At 37.8% G+C, this 21,659-nt stretch overlaps 1 protein-coding gene and 1 long non-coding RNA gene across 3 annotated transcripts; both read right to left on the reverse strand.

Moving 5' to 3' along the window:
- Positions 1–150: 150 nt before the first annotated feature.
- On the reverse strand, positions 151–8,494 carry LOC149750946 (uncharacterized). The gene is made up of 2 exons (XR_016398988.1): positions 7,941–8,494; positions 151–523 (listed from the first exon to the last, which is right to left on the reverse strand). It is a non-coding gene; the product is annotated as an uncharacterized LOC149750946 (long non-coding RNA).
- Positions 8,495–9,699: 1,205 nt separating this feature from the next.
- Positions 9,700–17,931, reverse strand: LOC103717347 (dynein light chain 1, cytoplasmic-like). 2 transcript variants are annotated; one of them, XM_089928442.1, is made up of 2 exons: positions 17,396–17,928; positions 9,700–10,322 (listed from the first exon to the last, which is right to left on the reverse strand). In XM_089928442.1, exons 1-2 carry the CDS (start codon positions 17,744–17,746, stop codon positions 10,167–10,169), a joined length of 507 nt encoding a protein of 168 aa, XP_089784568.1. In that variant the 5' UTR covers positions 17,747–17,928; the 3' UTR covers positions 9,700–10,166. The 2 variants fall into 2 exon arrangements, with proteins under 2 accessions (XP_089784568.1, XP_089784569.1); XM_089928443.1 differs by lacking the exon at positions 9,700–10,322 and adding an exon at positions 15,553–15,859 and having other exon boundaries at positions 17,396–17,931.
- Between the last annotated feature and the right edge of the window lie 3,728 nt (positions 17,932–21,659).

A 21,659-nucleotide genomic window follows, 5' to 3' on the forward strand; every position in this document is an offset into this window, starting at 1 on the left:
GAAGTCCTCATGCTACTTGCACAGAAGCATGATTACACAATCTTTTTCATCTTTTTCCTTTTTATTTGCTGAAGGTGGAACTAGAGTTGCACCACAAAAGAACCAAATAACCAAATACAAGTATCCACTACAGATTTTAAAGGAAGTATCTCTGGAAAAATCTCTGGCACTTCATTTCTTTCACTACTGTGATTTAGTGTTCAACAGCCAACTCATCAATTTCAGATATTAAATAATTACATAAGCTGGAGTTTATGCAGCCGAAATCAGTTATGTGATCCCAACGTAAGGCAGTTGGTTGATTCATTGAGAGAGAATGCCCGTACCTGTAGAAAGATGGCCGTGAAATTTGTTGTGGATCGTTTTTGCACAAAAAAGAGTTGAGGACATCAAGATGCTCTTTTGATATGCGGCAGAGACCATGGAGATGAAGATGCTTTAGATTGCCCTTGCACTCAAAAAGTTGCTTCACTACTTTCGTGACACCATCAGCAGTTGAGTATATGCATCCAGGTCCATAGAGCTGCAATGTTGTTGAGCAAAATATAACAACACATAAGCATCTGTATTCCATCAAAAAAGTTAAAAAGCAAATGTTGCCCTGTCAAGAATTAGAAGTTAAATTAGTACTGAATTCCCTTGAGAAATGATCAAGTATGACCATTTAGTATACTGCATATATTTGCGTGCCTTGATGGTTGTTGCTAGGACAAGCATATTTTGGATTGGATTCGCAGGCAGGCCTTCAACCTAGAACCTCTTGCAAGGTCTTGGCCCAGGACTGAGATATAGAGAAGTATCAACAGTGGTCCCAATGAGAAAAAGGGTTTTAAAAGGCAGAAAACAATTCACTGTGGGATGATTCTCATAAGAAGAGATCTGGGAGCAGTATTTTATAAAAGAAATGGTAAAACTAAAGTTAACCCCAAAAAGACGGGATAAGGCTTGTTAGTTCTTATGGTTGATCTCTCTTTATCTTGCCACAGTGTGCATGCAAAAGTAGTCAACCTCCTGATTACTTGTTTCTTCATTCGTTTGGCAATGCTACATATTTCTAATTAAAGAAATTATCTAGGATAAGACTAACTTTTCTGAGAAGAACAGATAAGGCTCATGAGAGAAGGTTAAGGTACATATCATTATGTGTCACCACAAGAACCGAACTTACTTGAAACCCTGAGATGTGATCAACAAAGCGAATCAAATTACCATAAATATTTAACATCCTCAAATAAAATCATATCATCAAACAAAGCACAACTTAAAATGTATTACAGTCCACAACTCTTAAATAGAAATCCATACATGAACAAAAATCATAGCCTTTGATGCACAATATTATACCGTCAATGATACAAGCAATTAAACAAAAACTGAGACAACACCGACACCACTTCAGTAATCATTGGATCCAATTCTCAACTTCAAAATATCAAATCTACTTCTTGAAATAAGTCTAATAAATCTCTAATTAATCACTCCAAAAAGTTAATTAATAGATGAAGTGAATTAGAAATATCAGTGAGTAAACTCCTATCATGACCGAGGAACTTAATAATCCACAGGAAAACAAATGATTTTGAAGTGAAACATATGATCAAATTATCATTAGGAAGCTCAAATAGGAATTTATGGAAATTTGCTATAAAATCCCCAAAGCAACATTTCAACAAGAAAGATGCCATAAAAGGTCCAAACTCAATTTACTCATAAGAAGAGATCTGGGAGCAGTATTTTATAAAAGAAATGGTAAAACTAAAGTTAACCCCAAAGAGACGGGATAAGGCTTGTTAGTTCTTATGGTTGATCTCTCTTTATCTTGCCACAGTGTGCATGCAAAAGTAGTCAACCTCCTGATTACTTGTTTCTTCATTCGTTTGGCAATGCTACATATTTCTAATTAAAGAAATTATCTAGGATAAGACTAACTTTTCTGAGAAGAACAGATAAGGCTCATGAGAGAAGGTTAAGGTACATATCATTATGTGTCACCACAAGAACCGAACTTACTTGAAACCCTGAGATGTGATCAACAAAGCGAATCAAATTACCATAAATATTTAACATCCTCAAATAAAATCATATCATCAAACAAAGCACAACTTAAAATGTATTACAGTCCACAACTCTTAAATAGAAATCCATACATGAACAAAAATCATAGCCTTTGATGCACAATATTATACCTTCAATGATACAAGCAATTAAACACAAACTGAGACAACACCGACACCACTTCAGTAATCATTGGATCCAATTCTCAACTTCAAAATATCAAATCTACTTCTTGAAATAAGTCTAATAAATCTCTAATTAATCACTCCAAAAAGTTAATTAATAGATGAAGTGAATTAGAAATATCAGTGAGTAAACTCCTATCATGACCGAGGAACTTAATAATCCACAGGAAAACAAATGATTTTGAAGTGAAACATATGATCAAATTATCATTAGGAAGCTCAAATAGGAATTTATGGAAATTTGCTATAAAATCCCAAAAGCAACATTTCAACAAGAAAGATGCCATAAAAGGTCCAAACTCAATTTACAAAGGAGTCCAAATAATTTATACAAAATCATTTAGTCGGATAGTTCTTCGAATTGAAATGGCCAAAGCCCAAACTATATTTCAAAAGCCTTATATTTCACATAATTTCACATTATCTTACAAAGTTTCACTTATACCTGGAGCCAAATAAATCCTTGTTGCAGACAAGGCCACATAAAATCCCTTCCAGTAAAGCGGATGAGGCCACACAAAATCGTCATCGGTGATTTCCTACTAATACAGATGAGGCCACATACATTCTTCAATATCCACATAAACTGCTTGCTCAAAGATTCACATATCCTCATCAATAATTCGAATAAGCCACACATGCTACCTAACCAGAGATACAAATTAACCATCATTGATAATTCGAGTGAGGCAGAATACCACCTAGCTTGGGGTTTACATATGTTTTTAATGTTCCTTATATTTTCACCATATAAATCTTTACAGTCTTAGGAACTAATTGATGTACGAGTTCCAAAATAGAAAAAATTTCAAGTCATAACACATGAATATGTATTCCAAAATATCAATTCGAAATTTCATAAACATCCAAAGTTTCCCATTATACCAAAGCACAGCTTCAAGTTAATATAGTATCAAATTCCTAACAAAGGAAGAAGTCAGAACCTTTGCAACAACTCGATAAGTTCTGAATGCCAAAATAACTTTTAAAGCTGAAGCAGATTGAAGAATCCAAAATATTAAAAGAAAGACTTGACGTTTAAAAGTCTAGAAACAACAATGTAAACTTCAAAATAATTCAAAATCCAGAAACCCAAGGTAAACCCTAATCCTTGAAAGCTTACTAGGGGTTTATAGTTTCAAAACATTATTTACCCTTGAAACTAACTTAGTTGAGGAAGACCTTGGCTTCAAAAATAACACAAAGCAGAGCTTGGATTGAAAAGACAGAAAGGATAATTAAAAGAAAATTTATACATGTTGGAAAAGAGCATGTGGTTTACAATTTCAGAACTATGCATAAGCTTAGAACTGACTACAAGACTCAAAAATGCTAGCCAAAAAAAAAGAGCAAAGCTTAAGTTCAAAATCATGGACAAGGTTACTGACATAATGAAGAAAACAAATGCACAAAATCCTATCCAAGGTTCCTTGCTTCTTCTTTTTGTTATTGTTCTCCTTCTTCTTCTTCTTCTTTTCCTCCTTTCCCTAGCTTAGCACCCTTATTGTTTTCCCCCTGCTTCTCTCTATTATCAGCAAGGTAGGTTGATCACGATTGGGGCCCGGAAGGTTAATCCACCTACTAGGTCAGTAGCAAGTAGGTGGGCCAAGATGGTTGGATAAGGAGGTCAATAAGTAGACATGAAAACCAAATTAAGATCAGGATAGACGGACGGAGGCTTATTAACATCTAATATCACTAAGTGAATGTCCTCTTATTTTCATTTCTTTTCTATTTAGTTAAGACATTACATGTAAATAAGGACCCTTATTTGAATTCAAAAAAAAAAAAAAAAAAAATCAATTCCTTGAGAATAAAAAGTTGATTTCCCAACTTTAGTTTAAACTCTCGGTTTTTAACTCCGATTCAAAATTAAAGCTTGCAAATGCTAAGGTATTTTGCAAATCTTAAGGCCTGTTTGGATATTTCTACAGGATTAGGCTGAAAATCATATAGGGATTGGGCCCATTGACCCATCTAGCTTGTATTTACTAAGAACATGTTCAAAGCCTAGATCCTAGCCTTTCGGCTGCAGGAAAAAAAAAAAGACCTCTATAGGTCTTTTTTTCTTCCCATGGGATTTGGGATGGGTGGAGTTTGGTTGACACAAGGTTATTCTTAAATGGACAACCCAATCCATGAATTCTATAGGATTTTCAGTACAACTCTATAGGAATAGCCAAATAGGCTCTTAAGGTTTCATAAATCCTATACCTGAACAATGTTAAAACCCAAAAATCTGATTTAAAAATCTTATAAAGTAGTATTCAAAGCATGTCGCTTGAAATGATGCCTGACAACACTTAGCGCATTTCACAAACTGGTTCATTTTCATGGGTTACACACTCAGAGATTTATATATGTTTTCTAGTAACAAGTTGGGTTACACTATGTCACTAAATCTTATAGAGCATGCAAATGCAGTGACAAGTTCCAAGTATATGCAGTGAATACAGCAATCTAAAAAGTCATCAACAACTATAAATGGTCAATCAGTAATATATAAAGCATTTGACTAAGAAAAGTCTATTGTCCAAACCAAGAGCAAAGCTCAAATGATTGAAAAGCTTACTGGAAAAGGCACTTTGGCAGTCAAAGGTCGAAACTCTAACAGGTTCATAGCCGAAAGTTTTTAATGGCCGATGCAGCAAAAAAAAAAGCATTGAATGTGTTGCTGTTATGTAACTCCACATTAATGTGGAAGGACTTGCTTCCATTTGTTTGTTTAGGTTAATCCAACATCTCTTTGGGATGAGGACTATTTTGGATTTAGTCAAGTTATGTAATCAAGGTTTAACAGTGACTTTTTAATTTGATTGTCAAAAAGTGCGTTCAATGCAAGCTCTCTGCACAGAGCATGGAGCACGAGTAAAGTAGTTGAGAGAAAAGTTGATTAACTTAGTTAAAGACAAAAGACACATAGATTTTCTTTTACTTATTTATTTATTTGCAGAGAAAGATGAAGCAGGGTTGGGGGGCTGGGTTGCAAAGATACACAGATTCATCAATTTCACTACGTTGAGCAAATCGACCAACCTTCACAAAATACCAGCTGAGTGCAGATCCTAGCAATCAGTACAGATAAACCAAGATCAACACTAAGCAAAACAAAGGAAAAAGGGCAGGGGAGAGGAGGAGGGAGGAGTAAACATATTCTTGTTTTTATATATGTTCTTAGCCCCATACATTGCACACATTGTATTTAATTTTGTTTCATTAGATTACATCATGTATTACACCCTCTTCATATTTACCTAATAAGCATTTAATTTTATTTCAAGTTATAGGTGTTTACTTCATTAGTTAGTTTCGGATTTTAATAATTTCATTCTCTGCTTGTGCATTACATTTTAGAAGTGCATATAGAGTCTTGTCCTAGGTTCCCCTACATCATATAGCTTTCTAAATAAAATATTTTTGTCCATGTGAATTTACAAATGCATTCTTTTTGTGGAATTCAATTAAAACTCCATTTTACCGCTACTATCTAGTCACATCATCTGATACTAGGATAGAGCCTCCTCTCAAATAATTGTGGCCAGAAATTAATAATATGCATAAAAAAGGGGGATGAAATTCAACCTATAGCATTGGACCACACCAAATTGTAACTCACTACGCCCTCCAAAATGTCCAGTGTGGATATGATAATCTACCTAGTGTACTAGATTATCTAAAAGAAATTATCTAAAATCTTTTGGCAAGAACAGAACAAGAAAAGTCTATGTCAGCATAGACATGTTAGCCTTTTTTCCTGAAGAAAAATATCTCTAAATCTAACAAAACTGATTTTACAACCCACAAGATCATAGTACCCAATATACCTATTGTACATATATCTTCATATCTATGCCTCTATATCTATCATAAGAATGGGAATGATCTCTATAAAATACCATTATTTATTGCAGAAGATTTTCTGTTAACCAAAAATCATCACCTTTCCCACCAAGGATCTGGAATGCCACGTTCAGTTTGTAGTAATCTAGCTCCTCCATACACTCCATGTCAAACAAAATCAAATAAAACTCGATAAGTAGTTAATTGTAGTCATCTAGCTCTTCTCTCCTCTTATATTATATTTTTTCCAACTACTCTAACAAAATTTCTAATACTAGTACTGATTCTACTATACTAAAAAACTATCTACCTGTTCTTCCTCACAGAGAATTCCTTGCTTGTAAAAGTCATCTCCCTTATGGCCGATTCGAATATTCCTTCAGGACACATAATGCTACAAATCCTTGACCACAAAAGTAGAAGGGAAAAATATTGTCTCCATTATATACTTTTCAAGATTTTAAATATGTATGTAGACTACGTAAAAATATTTAATTTTTCTCTAAAAGCTAATAATATACAATTCTCTCAATCATGAATCTAATCACAATTTCATTACATTAACAATTACCACAGTATTATAATGGAATACTGTTTTCCTTTTCACATATACCGAATTATAGCAAATAACTTATTGTGCAGATTATTTAACAAGTTCTCCCGTAGAACTCAGTAACTTTAGAATCTTTTAAAGATTCTCTACCGAGATATCATCATATTTCATATTCTAGCACATATTAGTAGCCGTTGATCAGACCATCCTTATCAACAGCCACAGGAACCAACAGAATAGACTAATCGAAGGCTGTTGATAAGCAAAAGATATTCAAAATATTCTAGGTGAAGGGGGAATGACGGACAGGCAGTTTGATCAGCAGCTACTAATAAGTGCTAGAGATATGTAATATGATGATATCTCAGTAGAGAATCTTTGAAAAATTCTGAAGTTCCCAAGTTCTACGGGAGAATTTGTTAAAGAATCTGCAAAATAAGTTATTTGCTACAATTCTGTATATGCGAAAAGGAAAATAGTATTCCCGCATGATACCATGGCAATTGTTAATGTACTGAAATTGTTATCAGTTTCGTGATAGTTGGGAGAATTGTATATTATTGGTTTTTCGAGAAAAAAATAAATAAATATTTTTACATAGTCTGCATATATATTTAAGATCTTGAAAGTATACAGTGTCAAAATAAGGAAGAGAATATTTTTCCCTCCTACTTTCTAGGGTCAAGGATTTGTAGCATTGTGTATCCTAGAGGAACATCCGAATCGGCCACAAGGGAGACGACTCTTATAAGCACAGCATGCCATGTGAGGAAGGACAGGTAGGTAGTTGTTTAGTATAGTAGAATCACTACTAGTATTAGTAATTTTGTTAAAGCAGTTGGAAAAAACATAATACAAGAGGAGAAATTAGCTAGATGACTACAATTAACTACCTATTAAGTTTGATTTGATTTTATCTAGTATATCTGGAATGCCACGTTCCTCCATACAATCTGTTTCTTGTTTCAAGTAAAGGAAAAGAATAGCACATTCAATAGAGCTCAAAAAGTTTCCGCATGAGAAAAGCCCCAATCGACAACCCTACTCCTAAAAGTACCAAAATGTTTTCAAAAGACTTCCTTCCCCACATTCAATAGAACCATTGAATAAAAATAGGTTCCCAGCGAATTACAAAGCCACAACTGCCACAAAAATACCTCAAATCTGTTATCATTCGTCTTTCCAACCATAATTACGAGCACCATCAAAGCTGAGTACAATCGAACAAAACAACTCGACAAGCAGGTAAATTCGCACTAAAAGTTATACTAAAACACATTCAAATCAACATTCCACCGGTTTTATACCTTGGTGATGCCGGGATTCCGATCGGCGACCTGCAGGAGCCCGGCATCGGTGATTTTCCAGCAATCTAACGGAGACAAAGACTTCAACTTTGCCGCGCGGCTCGACGGCGGCGTGCTGCCACAGAAGCCCGTCGCCAGTGATCGCATCCCTGAACCGCCTGCACACCCCCTGCAACACCAAGAGCTCAGGCAACCGGAGGTATCACAGCACCAAGAAAAGGGCCCCGTGAGGGCCCATCTGCTCGGCGGTCTGGTCGGCGCCGGCAGCATCGCCGGCGGGGCTTCTTGTATCCGATGGGGGAGTGGGATAGGGGAAGGGAGCGTCGGGGTTGTCCTCAGTCGGAAGAGAATGCTCCATTTTGGATGGCTAGAAGAGTGGAGAGAAGGGTTTAGATGTTGGAGGCTATGAAAAGAGTAATGGAAAGAAGGGAGAAAGGCAGCGGAGAAACCGCGGGGATGAATGGGGAAAGCAACGAGGTCAAAAGTTACGTTAACTGATACTGGTTTTTATTTTGCGTGTGTAAACAAATGAAACTTTTTTTTTTTATAGATATTTGACACATTTGGCGAAAGAGGATAATTAGAAACAGAGTTATCACTGGCGATAATTTGTGAAAATTTGGACTACTTGATAGAAGAAATAAAATTCAAAATGGTTGAGCGAAGTAACATTAGATGACGGCTGCTATTTGTGGGTAAAGATTAATAATAAAAGCAACAATTCCAATCCTCTACTTCTATAGTATGTAAGCCGGTAATAGATATTTATGCACAAGGGCTTCATGAGAAAAAATTAATTCAATTAAGGATAGTCTTGTGGGTGTTAATGATGTCGGTATATTGTTCACATATCTCAATTTTTTGTTTGTTGTTTTCTTTTTCTTTATCTATTTTTTGTATTTTATCTTTATTTTCTTAATAAAGTCATTAGACTTATTTAATCTTTTCTTTTAAGAAAAAACACGTACATCTTGTTGAATGAGAGAAAATTTTGAGTCACTCAAAATGGTTGCAGATGCAGAAGCAGATTTGAGAGTGGGTGCAAAAAAAGAGATCCCTTAGTTTTTTAATAAAATAGCAAGGGTAGAGATATGAATTTTCAAAGCGAGTGCAACATTCTTAATTGAAGATTGTTGCTGCTACAAAGAAGTTGTTAAGAGGATCGGTCTCGCTTTCTTCAAAGAAGGTGACTAATTAAGATCATATATGATAGAGGAAAGATTGTTGGAGGATTATAATTAAGTCCAATAATGATAAGCAAGAGGCTATACGACTACGAATAGTTAGAGAAGCTTCATAAAGTATGAAATGTCTGATGATGGTGGTGAACTGTGCAGTTATAATGAGACCCAATAACTTGTAGATAATAGTTTGATAGAAGGGACAATTGAGATACCACTGAGAAAAGAGATTAGAAGAGAGATGAGATTTCTTATTTAATAAGGCTCAGAGCGTATGACCTAACTCCATAAAAGCTTCAAAGGTATTTGAGATGTATCATGTTGATGCAAACACTGTAAGACTAAATATTTCCATACATCATCCATAAGCAATTCCGTCATCATTCATTATCTTTTAAAATATTGCAACAGTATTTTTATCTTGCACCAATCATTTCTTAAGATATTCATGTGCAATATATTTTGGGAAGTTAAAGATAATCTGTAGTGTTATCCAGAAAAGAAAAATGATAATTTATCTAGCCAGCATTAGGTGTCACTTTTTCTGTTGGTATCTAAAACTAGAGAGACAGACAGAGTAATTAAAGCATGCTTCATTGCAATATACATGCATAATCTTATTCACAGTACATTAATGAGTCTCTTGGTCTTTAGAAATGGATGAAGAACCTCACCACAAACGAAGTGAAAAAAAAAAAGGAAAGAAAAACGACCCATAGACAACCTGAGGCCAAATAGAGTTGAGATCCAGACTAAGCTCCATCATGCTACAAACAGCATCTAAATCTGCCAATTTATCCAATCAATGATGAATACATTCAGCACATCTGACATCTCAGGAAAGCCATCACAGCAGTGCTTAGTATGTTGGACAAGACAAAGAACAACAGCCAATTGTTTCATGCCCTTTCAAATTACAATTACACATATTTTTCACATTGTTACTGCATGTTCAGCAGTGATGTGCCGGTCTGCTGATAAAACTTACGGTACTTCAAGCATCTACATTTAGTTGGAACCACTCCTTTGAGTTGTGATGTGCCCGTCAATGGCCTAATGGCTCAACTGCTGTCCTGAATAGAAGAATGTAGACTTTATCGATGGAGAAGTACAAGAAACCTCCCAAAGAGTGCGTGACATACGAACCAAAGCTTGTACCCACAATGCAGTGCCAAGCTGGGCCATATGATAAATCAAATTCCTGCAAAAGAAATCGAATTATTATTCAGCAATCCCTAATGAAGAAATAAATTTAGAGGGCCAGGGAATTACATTAGTTTCAAAAATAATAATGACACTAATGGACCATGAGAGGTGCAAAAATGCGGTACTTTTATCAACTTGTCTATGAAAATCACGCTGTATCTTCTTTTAATTTAGTTCCTTTTATTGTCTAATGGAACCAAATGAAGGGGAAAAGGTTTTAAAATGAAATATTATATAAAATATGATTGCAGGATGATGTCTAGACTATACAACCAATTTAAGCGGATTGAAAAAAAGAATCCTTGTTAACCAATTCAAATGTTACCTAATATCACGTCACAAACAGGAACCCAAAAAATATGTTTTTCCAATTCATAATATAGCAACGGTTCAAAGAATGACACTCCCCAAGGTTTGCTATGCTGAGCCAATACCATGCATACCATACCATCTCAACAAGGTACCAGTAAAATACAGGGCATAATTCAGTAAATGGTGGGATACAAGGGCTCAGTTCGATATTGTATTGACATATGGAATAGGTATTGTTTCACCTCTAGCAACATACCATGTATCTATACAGAGGTGCATAGCACACTAACCTATACCGATAAGCTACCCATATGGTGCTGGATAACAACAACAAACCTTGATATTCCCTTGAATATTTTCAATGCAATTGCAATAGACAATTTGCAGTTGCAGGCTTATGAAGCATGAGGAATTGAATGTGGATCAAACAAGAAGAATAACTAATAGGCTTTATCAAATTTCCAATTGCCCATGCCCCATTGCTTTCTCTTTTGGTCTTCAAGCCTTGATGTCGGAAAAAGAACCACCTTGGCCTTTAGCAAAAGTCATTATGATTAACACATGTAGGTCCACGAGCCTACATATTGTGCACATCGCATTAACATCCTAATCAATGACCGCCAAACTATCCTGAGTCAGGCGGTTCACGGCGTAGCAAACTGAATCAACCAAATGGTTATTAGGATGGTTCGGCTGGTCGATCCGGTTCCCTCTTTCTCTAATTCTTTTATAAAAACCTCTCTGTTGCTGCTTCTCGACTCTTCATTCCCTCTCCCACTCTTGATTCCTCTCTCCCTCTCCTCTCCTCTTCTCTCTCGTTCGATTTGAGCTTCTTCTCCCCTCGCCCCTCTCTCTCGATGCTTCACCACTGCTAGACCAGCTGTGATCATGCTGATGTCAATGCGACGATAAGCGTAACTAGGGTTAGGGTTCTAGATCGATGCAAGAGCTATGCCACCGCCGCCTCCTCTTCTTGTGCTAAAAATCCTCCTCCATCACCTCCACCATCTCATCTCTGCTGCCTCCAACCCCTACCCCCCTTTGGACCGATGCCTCCATTGATCCGAGTGAGTCCTCCCACTCCTCCCTCTTCCTCTCTCCTTCCCTCTAATTCTGGCATGCATCCGGCCTCCAGATCGGCATGTGAGTCCCCCCTTTCCTCTCGCTCCCTCCCTTTGGTTCCAATATGCATTGGGACAATACTGTACAACCGATATTGTACTGAACTATTTGGCAGCCAGTCCACCCTCCAATACAGGTTCGACAAACCTTTATCCTAGTAGTCCATGCAACACTGCATATGACTTTGATCAATAAAGAAGGAATACCAACTGCTTATGCTAAGCCCCAACTAGCATTGCCAACCTATCATTAAATATTATAAAACTTAATTTCCTCAAAAAAATTAGGATATCAAAAGTTATAATGATGATGAATCAGAAACTTGGTTTATCAATGAAGCCACAACACACACAAAGTTTAGACCTGTTGCCTTTGACATAACTATGTTAGGACAGAACAGTAGTGTTTAATTAGTGAGGTAGAAACAGCAAAAGAATCTCCTAAAGCATTGGACCCCAGGAGAACCTGTAATATCTTTATTAGCTAAGCTTCCATAGACTTATATCATGAACTTCTTGCACATTTTATGCATTTGTTTTGGCCTCAAAGGACCATATGTCAGTATAAATATATTGGATTATTGTATAAAAGACATTAGTCACCAAAGGCATCTTGTTTGCATAATTGCCACTTTTCAATCTTCATTATATAAGTTAAGTTTATCAAATTGGTAATATTTTATAACTACTTATCTGATAGATTCATATACATATTAAGAATAAACGTTTTGTTAGAACGCTTCCCTGCTTCCTATTGATTAATAGCTTTTTCCACTCCCAGCCAAATGTCATGCAACTAGAACTCATAATTCTTTGCTCTATTTTGTTGTCTATTGTCAAGAAAAAATCATTTCCTCAAGAAAAAGAATCTTATAGGCCTAAAGGAATTAATGCTGCTTAGGTTTTATTATACCCATGATCGTCAAATTTTTATATGCATTATAGCTTGAAGTTGCATCAGGCATAGCTCTTTTTTGAACTTGTTAATCTGCTTTAAAAAAATGAATGGAAATATGTCCAATAAATTCCAATATATTCATCTTATCTACATTTACATGCATATACAAGTGCACACATGCAAAAATGTTTAGGACAAAAAGCTTGTAATGAATTACTTTTGTATAGATTACTATATCAACTTATCACATCAGGTGACACTTGAGTTCTTGTTGACACCTATGGTGAATTGTCAATTACTAAAGCTCAATAAATAAATAAATAAAAACACAAGTGGCTTCTCTCACTTGTTTGGGAGGTTACATATGCTTTGTGTACATCTCCAACATTCCATTGAATTATTTTTTGGCCTACTCACTGCAAAAGCAGTAGTGTTTTCACGTTATAGTCACAATGAAGCATTTTGTTTCACATTTTTTTAGATTAGAACATGGTACCTTATCAATAGGGAAGCAAAGAGAGTTTAAATCAGTTTTAGATATGTACCTTCCCATTTTGAGTGAACTGTGTCCATTTCATCTAAAAAGCACTTCAGATGACTTGGAATCCACATTTTCTTGAGGAAGTATCCTCTGAATTGATAGGTTCTACTAGAAAATCAGGTTAGAATCCTATTTTATTTATATAATTCAATAGTTCATACAAACATGCATACTTAGTATGTTGCCTCGTGTAATTTTAGTCTCTGCATAGTTGCTTCAATAATTGCAACAGAAGTGAGAAATTTTAAGATGTGGCAAAAGTATGAAGGATACAGTGTACCATAAGAATGTTAATGAAGTCTAGGACAAACTGGTAAGAAGAAGTACTGTGATCTTTACCCAAGAATTGTGGAAGACAGAGAGAAGACCAAAGATGAAATGGGCGAGGGATTTGAGAAAGTACTTGGAAAAACTTGCAATGTCATCAAAAACAGTCCCAAGTAGGAATAACTAGCGATGAGGATTCATAAATTTAGCCTCAAACAGCCAGGATAAGAGTTGATGGTTATAATTATGGTATATTCAGCTAACCATGGTAAGATATTTACAAATTAAAGTATGGAAACCATCTTTTGATAAGATAGATTGAATAACAAAAATAGTCCTGAAACTCCTCTGGGAGATCTACTCCATTCAGGATTACAAGGACATTCAATATCAGCTACATGGCAATGGATTAAGTTTCGGGGGTCATTCCCCTCCGTGATTCAAGAATGTGCAAAGAAAGCAAAAGATAAATCCCTGATTAAGGAAAAATTGTAAAAAGAAAGACGGGGGATTGAGATATCCAACTTCCTTTGATGGGATTAACATGCTTTTAAAGCGATGAAGTAGTGTTACCTAGACACTTGCATGACTTCAAAATGTTTAGGTCTCTTAGAGCATCTAAGAAAAACAGATGCCAAAACTATTTTGCATGAAACAAATTTTCAAAAATAGAAACATACAAACGAACCAAGATACATTGACTACTGTTAATTTTCTTAATCACAAAACATGAATTAAAGTGCCTTACGCTATGAGTTAAAGTGCCTTAACTTGCAATAAGCATCTACATAGGCAGCTGGCACCTAAGCAAGACACAACATTCTTTGGGTGCCGATGAGTGTCATGCTGTATTTTGGGCTCGTTTGGTTCGCGGGAAGCATTTTCCCTCCTAGGAATATGATTCCTGGAAAACAAATTCCTAAAAAGAGGATGCCTAGGAAAGTACTTTTGGCATGTTTGGTTGACCATGGGAAAGTAACAAATTTCCAAAATGCTTATGTTTGGTTGGCTATCCACTTTCCTGGGAAAGTTATGTATAATTTCTATTATGCCCTTAATAAAAATTAGATCTTTAATGCCTCTTTAATACTTCTTTAATGCTGAAGGGGCTTTTGGGGAAAAGTAAAAATGGAGTGATTCCCGCCTCATGGAAAAGTAACTTTCCCATGTTTTTCATGAAAAAGACTTTCCCATGAAATGTGGGAATCATATTCCCATGGGAATACAACTTTCCTGTCTCTCTCCTTTGAAAACTCCAACCAATCAAGAGGCATCTCATTACTTTCCCGTTGACCACACTTTCCCTCCTTTTCCCGCGAACCAAACGAGCCTTTAGGGATCTCCAAGTATCCTGAAGTAAGTCAACAATCAAGAAATCCAAACTACTGTAGTGCCAGGTAGCACTGCAAGGGAAATAAATTCATCCAAAAGGACAATTGTATCCAACTTCGGGGAGCATCACAGCATTATTTTGAATGCAATTTTTATTAACCATCTAAAATTCATGCGAAATTCTTTACTCAAATTAGTTTAAAAATTGGAACTATCCTATCAAAAACTCTTTCAGATAGTCCAAGTTTATATTCATAGAGCTCTTTACATCCTAAGAATCAAGATTTACCTAAGAAGGACTCCATATAAAATAATTTGAACAAGGACTTTAGGATTATCTAAGTCATATTCTTTTGAAATTCCATACATATGTTTAATGAGAAGGAATCCATTATCAGATCCAATATGACTTCCCCCCTATAGATAGCCTGTATATCCTACCATTCACCCGTCCATTTACTAATTCCTAAAGGGTATCATAACTTGGTAAATCTAGACCCCATTAGCTTTTTCTTGTCTTCTTTGTGCTCTTTCATATCTGACAGCAGAATTATTCCTGTTTCAAAATCTTAATGCCTATGTTATTGTAAATATGATGCCTGAACCTTAGTTACTACATCATCTAGCATGCTGCACACTAACTAAAATATGGTGCTGGACTGGACAAATTCCTGAAAAGCTCAAATCAATTCAGGACCCCATATTCGCGATAGAATATTAAAAGTGTTATATATAGTATAAATCAAAAATTATGTATTGAAAGTGGTCAAATATTTTCATGCAACAAGGACTATGAATAACATATAAATGCACTCACTGCAAGATACAGACTGATTCCACCAGAAGAAGCAGACTAATTCCAAATCAGCACTAACAAGAGTCAACAAGACACTGCTAGATGTTAAATAGGTGTTGGCAAGAATCATCTTGCTTCTATAATCATGGAAACATCTCAAAAGCATAACAAATTAAAGCCACAAGATATTGCTAGGATAGAAGTGGTATCATGTACGATGTCTGATAACATTGGTGATGTAGTTGAAGACCACTTTTGTATGGCTCTGTTAAACAAAATCACTTGGCCATGAGATTCGGTAAAGATCCATCATTTGATTCAAAATATTATGCCAATAAATTATGACAAATGTAGTTTCATAAACAAGACAATAAAAGCATGAAAAAACAGCAGCCCAGAAAAAGAAACAGAAAAAAATAGAAGGAAGATTACCAATTAACATAAAGACCAGCAAACCAAAGGGGAGCATCCTAATAAATTTCATTATCAATATCAGGCAAATAGATAGAAACAAGCATGCTTAACCCAAATTTGAAAAGATAGTAAATTTTAGAAACTTTTAAAAGGATCATCCTCAAGATGACATGGTGCAAATAAACTATGTCAATTGCATTGTTGCTAGCTAGCAAAACAATAGCATGAGTGTCTAAAAAACAACAAAGTGCAGCAAAATATGACCTTTGGCATAGATCTAATAGTGTTCTATCCCTGGACATCATTGAATCTAAGGAACCTTTTCGTCTTTCCTGCTATGGAATCCAATTTGACACCTCCCGCTAAAGCCAGAATTGGCTGAGGAGCATAGTCTAAAAAAAGGAGGGGAGACAGAATGGAGAAGGTTGTTTATCCCACAATCCCAATATGAACCGACCCAATATGTAATTCCTTGTGTGCTTAAAATTGGGATTGAAGGATCAGCTATCAACACCTCCCCAATCTCTTCTACTCCTTCCTACCTCCCTCCTCACCTAATTTCCGCCAAACAAAGAGATGTCCCAAGGACATTGTAACCAGATTTCCATACAGCACCGAGAAGACTCCAGGGCAAAATTTCAACCATCAAATGAACTCCATATTATTTTCTGGGCTTAGGACAAAGTCAATTAGTCTGGAAAAAGAAGTTGGCTATGTTTCTCTCATAGCATGGTTACAGTCAATTTTAACCGCTAAAAAAATGTTGACAAACATTATTTGCCAAAAATCTTAATAGGATACTAATCATGTCAACATTTGCAAGATCTTTACTTCTTATCATGCTTGTGGCGCTTACAAAAGCTCTCCTTTTGGTTTTCATCTAATATCAACCTACTTCCAACCTCATTAAATATATTAATTTATTCATACCCAGAAGCATAGTAATATATCACTGTATCAAATACCAGAAATTCAAATATGTACCAATTATGAAAAGAATCAAAACTATAACATCACAATTCCCTCCTCAGCTGCTAATCCGAACATGATTAGTAACCAGAAAGCCACTTATATCATGCATTCATATAGCTAGCAATTAAAGTTCAGACTCCAGCACTAATCAATCACTACCAAAAAACAAACAATCAGAGTCCCCACAAAAATCCACATCAACCGACACCTGAAGTTCCATTATCAGATGCCATCATAAATTCCATAGCATTAAAGGAAGATAGCGAACACTAATAACTACACCGAAAAACAGAACCTTATATAACACTTTCCGTCCCCACGGAGGATTAGGGTTCGGGAAGCGGTGGTAAAAGCTGCGGAAAAACGAATCTGAGAAAAGGAAATAGAGGAGGACGAGGAGGGGGAGATAGCGTGCCTTCTTGAGAGCTAGCGCGAGCCGCTTGCTGTCGAGCTTGGGCATGGCGGCAAGCGTCTCGCGGGCGCACCGGAACGCCCGCTTCTGGAGCGCCGGCGGCATGTCCGCCGCCCTCACCCGCACGTTCTGCCGCTGTTCCTGCGCATCATCCTCGCCGCCATCGACATCCCCATCCCTTTCCTCCTCCTTCTTCTCCCGCCGCTGACGGTGGGGGCGATGCTTCTCCTTGTCGGGCTTTGCCGGCTGCTGGCGGCGCTTCTCCGGCTCGCCGTCGGGCTTGAGCTTGGTGCGCTGGATAAGGGAGCTAAGGTAGCGGCTTCGGCGCTCGAGCTCCTCCGAGGCGCCCTCCATCGTCTTCCGCTCCTCTCTCGTCGCTGCCACCGCCGGCGGAGGCGGATCATCCGCCGGGAAGGCGAGGAGGAAGGGGAGACCTCGGAGAACGAAGGCACGAAACGGATCGAAAGAGACCCGCGAACCAACGATCGCGTGAGACGCCTCGTTATACGACGTGTTGCTTTGGGTTTTGCCTCGGCCCCCCTCTCTTTGGATTCACTCGGAAGAAAAAAGATGGGGACAAGGGGACTCAAAAATATTACACCATTGCCATAGCTTTTTCTTTTCTTTTAATTTTGAGCGGTCGTAACGGCGTCCGTTGCTGTTAAGGTGGTATTTTACTTTGAGTAGCGCTTGATGTTCGTTTAGCCGCCCAAAAATTTCGAAATAAGGGAAGGAATGACGTGAATACCATAACGGTGAAGACTTGATGGATAATTGGGCGCGAAAACTTGGATATGAGCCAAAATTGAAAAAAAATAAAATTTTATATTGTGCCGGTATTTTTTTAATATATATATATATATATTTGGAAGATCCCTAGTATTATTTTTGAAGTTGATAGCATTATACTTTGCCATTCAAGCAGTATGTGGGTTTAAAAAGTAAATTCATAATTGATCATGGTTGCATGGTGGTTTTCTTTTCTTTCAATAAAAAACTACATGTCAAAAAATTGTAATTAACTAGTAACTTAAAAATCAATATCAAAGAAATGAATAACTACTCCATTTGCGAGCAAATTGGAGCTAAGGCTCCCTGATCATATTCTCCCAGATAGTTTCTCTATAGTCAACTAGAATACAATCCACCAGGAGAAAGGGTGACGAGAGCAATCCCTTTTGCCTCCTTGGTTAGAAAGCCCTTAGGATAGGACAAGAGAGGTGGCTGTCAACCATCAACTCTCAATATACATATTGATTAATCGATCTCCACTGTTCTGCTAGTTTGTTAAGTAGACTATAACAACTAAAGATTTTATCTATAAAGACTAGCTGAAAGATGTTATTTGAATTTTTTTAACTATATATAAATATCCAAGATCTATTTACTATATAGCTGATATAAAACTAAACATTTGCTCCATACAAGTTCTTATATATTTTCCTCATTTAAGCTCTAACATTTTCGTTGGGCTAAAGATCTAAATCTATTTAAATTCAATTATATCCATTCACTAACACCATGATCATCTTATGGTCAATTCAAATATGCTCATGCTGCAGTGCTCTCTTTTGTGGATATGGATAAAATAAAATATTTTGGAGATTGAATGAATTATGCTTAAAAATAGAGATTAATCGTGCTTGAGGTAGATCCATCTCATTGGAGTGCCTCTTTTTCGATATAAATTTAAACTAATTACCGTGGGAACAACCGTTATTTTAGAGTTAATAACATCTAGAAGTAGGGGTGGCAATCGGATCGAATCGAGTCATAAACGGATCGGGTCACATGCAAGTCGGGTCAAAAAATCATAAACCTGAACCCGACCTGTTTATTAAACAGGTCAGAAATTACAACTTGAACATGTCATGTTTAATAAACAGGTAATCTGACTCGACCCGTTTAATCTGTTTAATAAACAGGTAGCCTGTTTGCCTAACCCGACCCGACCTGTTTAACATGTTTGCTCAATCCGATCTGTTTAACCTGTTTAATTTGCCCAACCCAACTTGTTTAACTTGCCCAACCTGACCTGTTTAGACCTATTTAACCTGTTTAGAACTGTTTAACCTTGTTAACTCGTTTAACTTGTTTAGACCTACTTAAGCTGTTTAACTTGTTTAAACCTGTTCAACGTGCCCAACAGTTAAACAGGTCAAACGGTTTAAACAGGTCCGATATTTAAAACTTGTATCTGATCCAATTAATAAACAGATTAAATATGTCGATCTGTTTACGATTCGAATCTGTTTAGGCCAAACCAAATTTGTTTATGACGGGTCGAACACGGATCATATTGGTAGGTCGGATTATATTTATGGGGAGAAAACCGTCGTCAGCAAGCAAGGCAGAGTTTACCTGGGTGTCGGACGGGTAGTTCTAAATACACCCCCCCTATTGCTCAGGACACCCCCCAAAAATTAAAAAAAAAATAAATACTCTCTACACCCCCCCATTTGCTAAGGACACCCCTAAAAAATTAAAAATTCCTAAATTACCCCCACCCTCCCCACCCCCCACCTCCCCACCCCCCGCCTCTGCCTCCTCCTCCTCCCCCCTCCTCATCCTCCTCCTCCCCCTCCCCCTCTTCCCGCCCACCTCTGCCTCCCCCTCATCCCTCTCCCCTCCTCCTCCGCCTATTCACCCTCCTCCTCCTCCTCCCTCCTCCCTCCTCCTACTCCTCCACCCCTCTACCTCCGCCCCCCATCCCCATCCCCTCTTACTCTGCATCCCCCTCCGCCTTCTCCCCCTTCTTTGCCTCCTCCTCCACCCCCTATTCCTCCCTGCTCCCATTCCTCCTCCTCCTCCTACCCCTCCTCCCCCTTCTCCTCCACCTCCCCCTCCTCCTCCTCCTCCTCCACCTCCCCCTCCTCCAACTACCCCTCCTACCCCTCCCCCCTCCGCCGCCTCCTCCCCACCCTCCTACCCCTCCTCCCCTCCCCTCCGCCGAACAGAAGGATTCTGTTCGGTTGAGGGTTGCCGAACAGAAGCCTTCTGTTCGGCACTGGATCGCCGAACAGAAGCCTTCTGTTCGGCACCATTCAGCCGAACAGAAGCATTTTGTTCGGCGATCCAGTGCCGAACGGAGCACGAAACGGAGGAGGAGGAAGGGGGTGTACTGAGAAAATTTCAAGGGCAATATGGTAATTACACTAAAGGTTAGTTTGGGTATTTTTTTTTTAATTTTTGGGGGGTGTCCTGAGCAATAGGGGGGGGTGTATTTAGAACTACCCGTGTCGGACTCAGCGCAGCACTGCTTTTAAGGCGAAGAAAGCGACCGTCGTTAACGTCCCGACATCATGCCGTCCATCAAGGGCCCTTCATCCCGGGCAGGGTTGCGTAGATTGTACCCACGCTCCCCCGGGTGCATCGCCGCATCAAACGGTTGGAAAGGTCGCGAAGCGCATCATGTCATCTTAAAATAAAAAAACATAGAAATCCTCGGGCGAGGCAATAATTAGGGAAAACCAGGGGCTATTTGTGGCAAAAAGGAGACAACATCCGATGCATCGGAAGTGGGGCCCACCAGAATCGACCTGGTGGGGGGAAGAGGCGATGCGGGTTTGAAAGGCTGTCGGGGGAGCGCTATCCGAGTTGGGCCCGCCCACGGGCCGGCCCATGGCGTATTGAAAAAATGGGTGTTAGCGATTGGTGGGTCCTTGGATTGGACGTCTTGGAAGGGATCATTCTAAAACGTTTAGATTGAGGTTTGGGATGCATGGCGTTTATTGACCACCCATCTATGTGTTCAGATTTGTTCATACTGGGTTCCTTCATACGAATGTTAACCCATGATTAATGATTGGAAGATGTATTTCATATTTTCATGTAACCAATTCAATATTTGATTCAAGTCGGACTGTGAGGACATATGTGGGTGTGTGTTTAGTCCCACATCGATTATTCGTTGGGTGAATCATTGATATTCATACAGGATCAAGAAATCCAAATAATACCTTCTAGCTAGATTTTTTGGTTGAGGTTTTGTGTTGTTTACAAACGATATTAGTGTGGATCTAGCTCGTAACCTATATGGACAACCTCACACATGCAGCAACATGTGCCCAATCATAGATTGAACTCAAAATATTACCTAGAAACAATGAAAGAATGCATCTTTCACGAGATAAATGTTGTGTTTTTTATTAGTAGTAGCAAAATTCTCAAATCTCATAGTACATTAACTGATTTATGATTTAATGTGCGCCGTCAAATACAAAATCAAGACTAAACCAAGGCCCTGTTTGAATTATGTTGGTTGTCT

The sequence above is a fragment of the Phoenix dactylifera genome, chromosome 18 (assembly GCF_051530095.1).
Source record: "Phoenix dactylifera cultivar Ajwa chromosome 18, Ajwa_hap1_PhDact_Kaust_v1.1, whole genome shotgun sequence".
In the NCBI taxonomy this organism is placed as follows: Eukaryota; Viridiplantae; Streptophyta; class Magnoliopsida; order Arecales; family Arecaceae; genus Phoenix; species Phoenix dactylifera.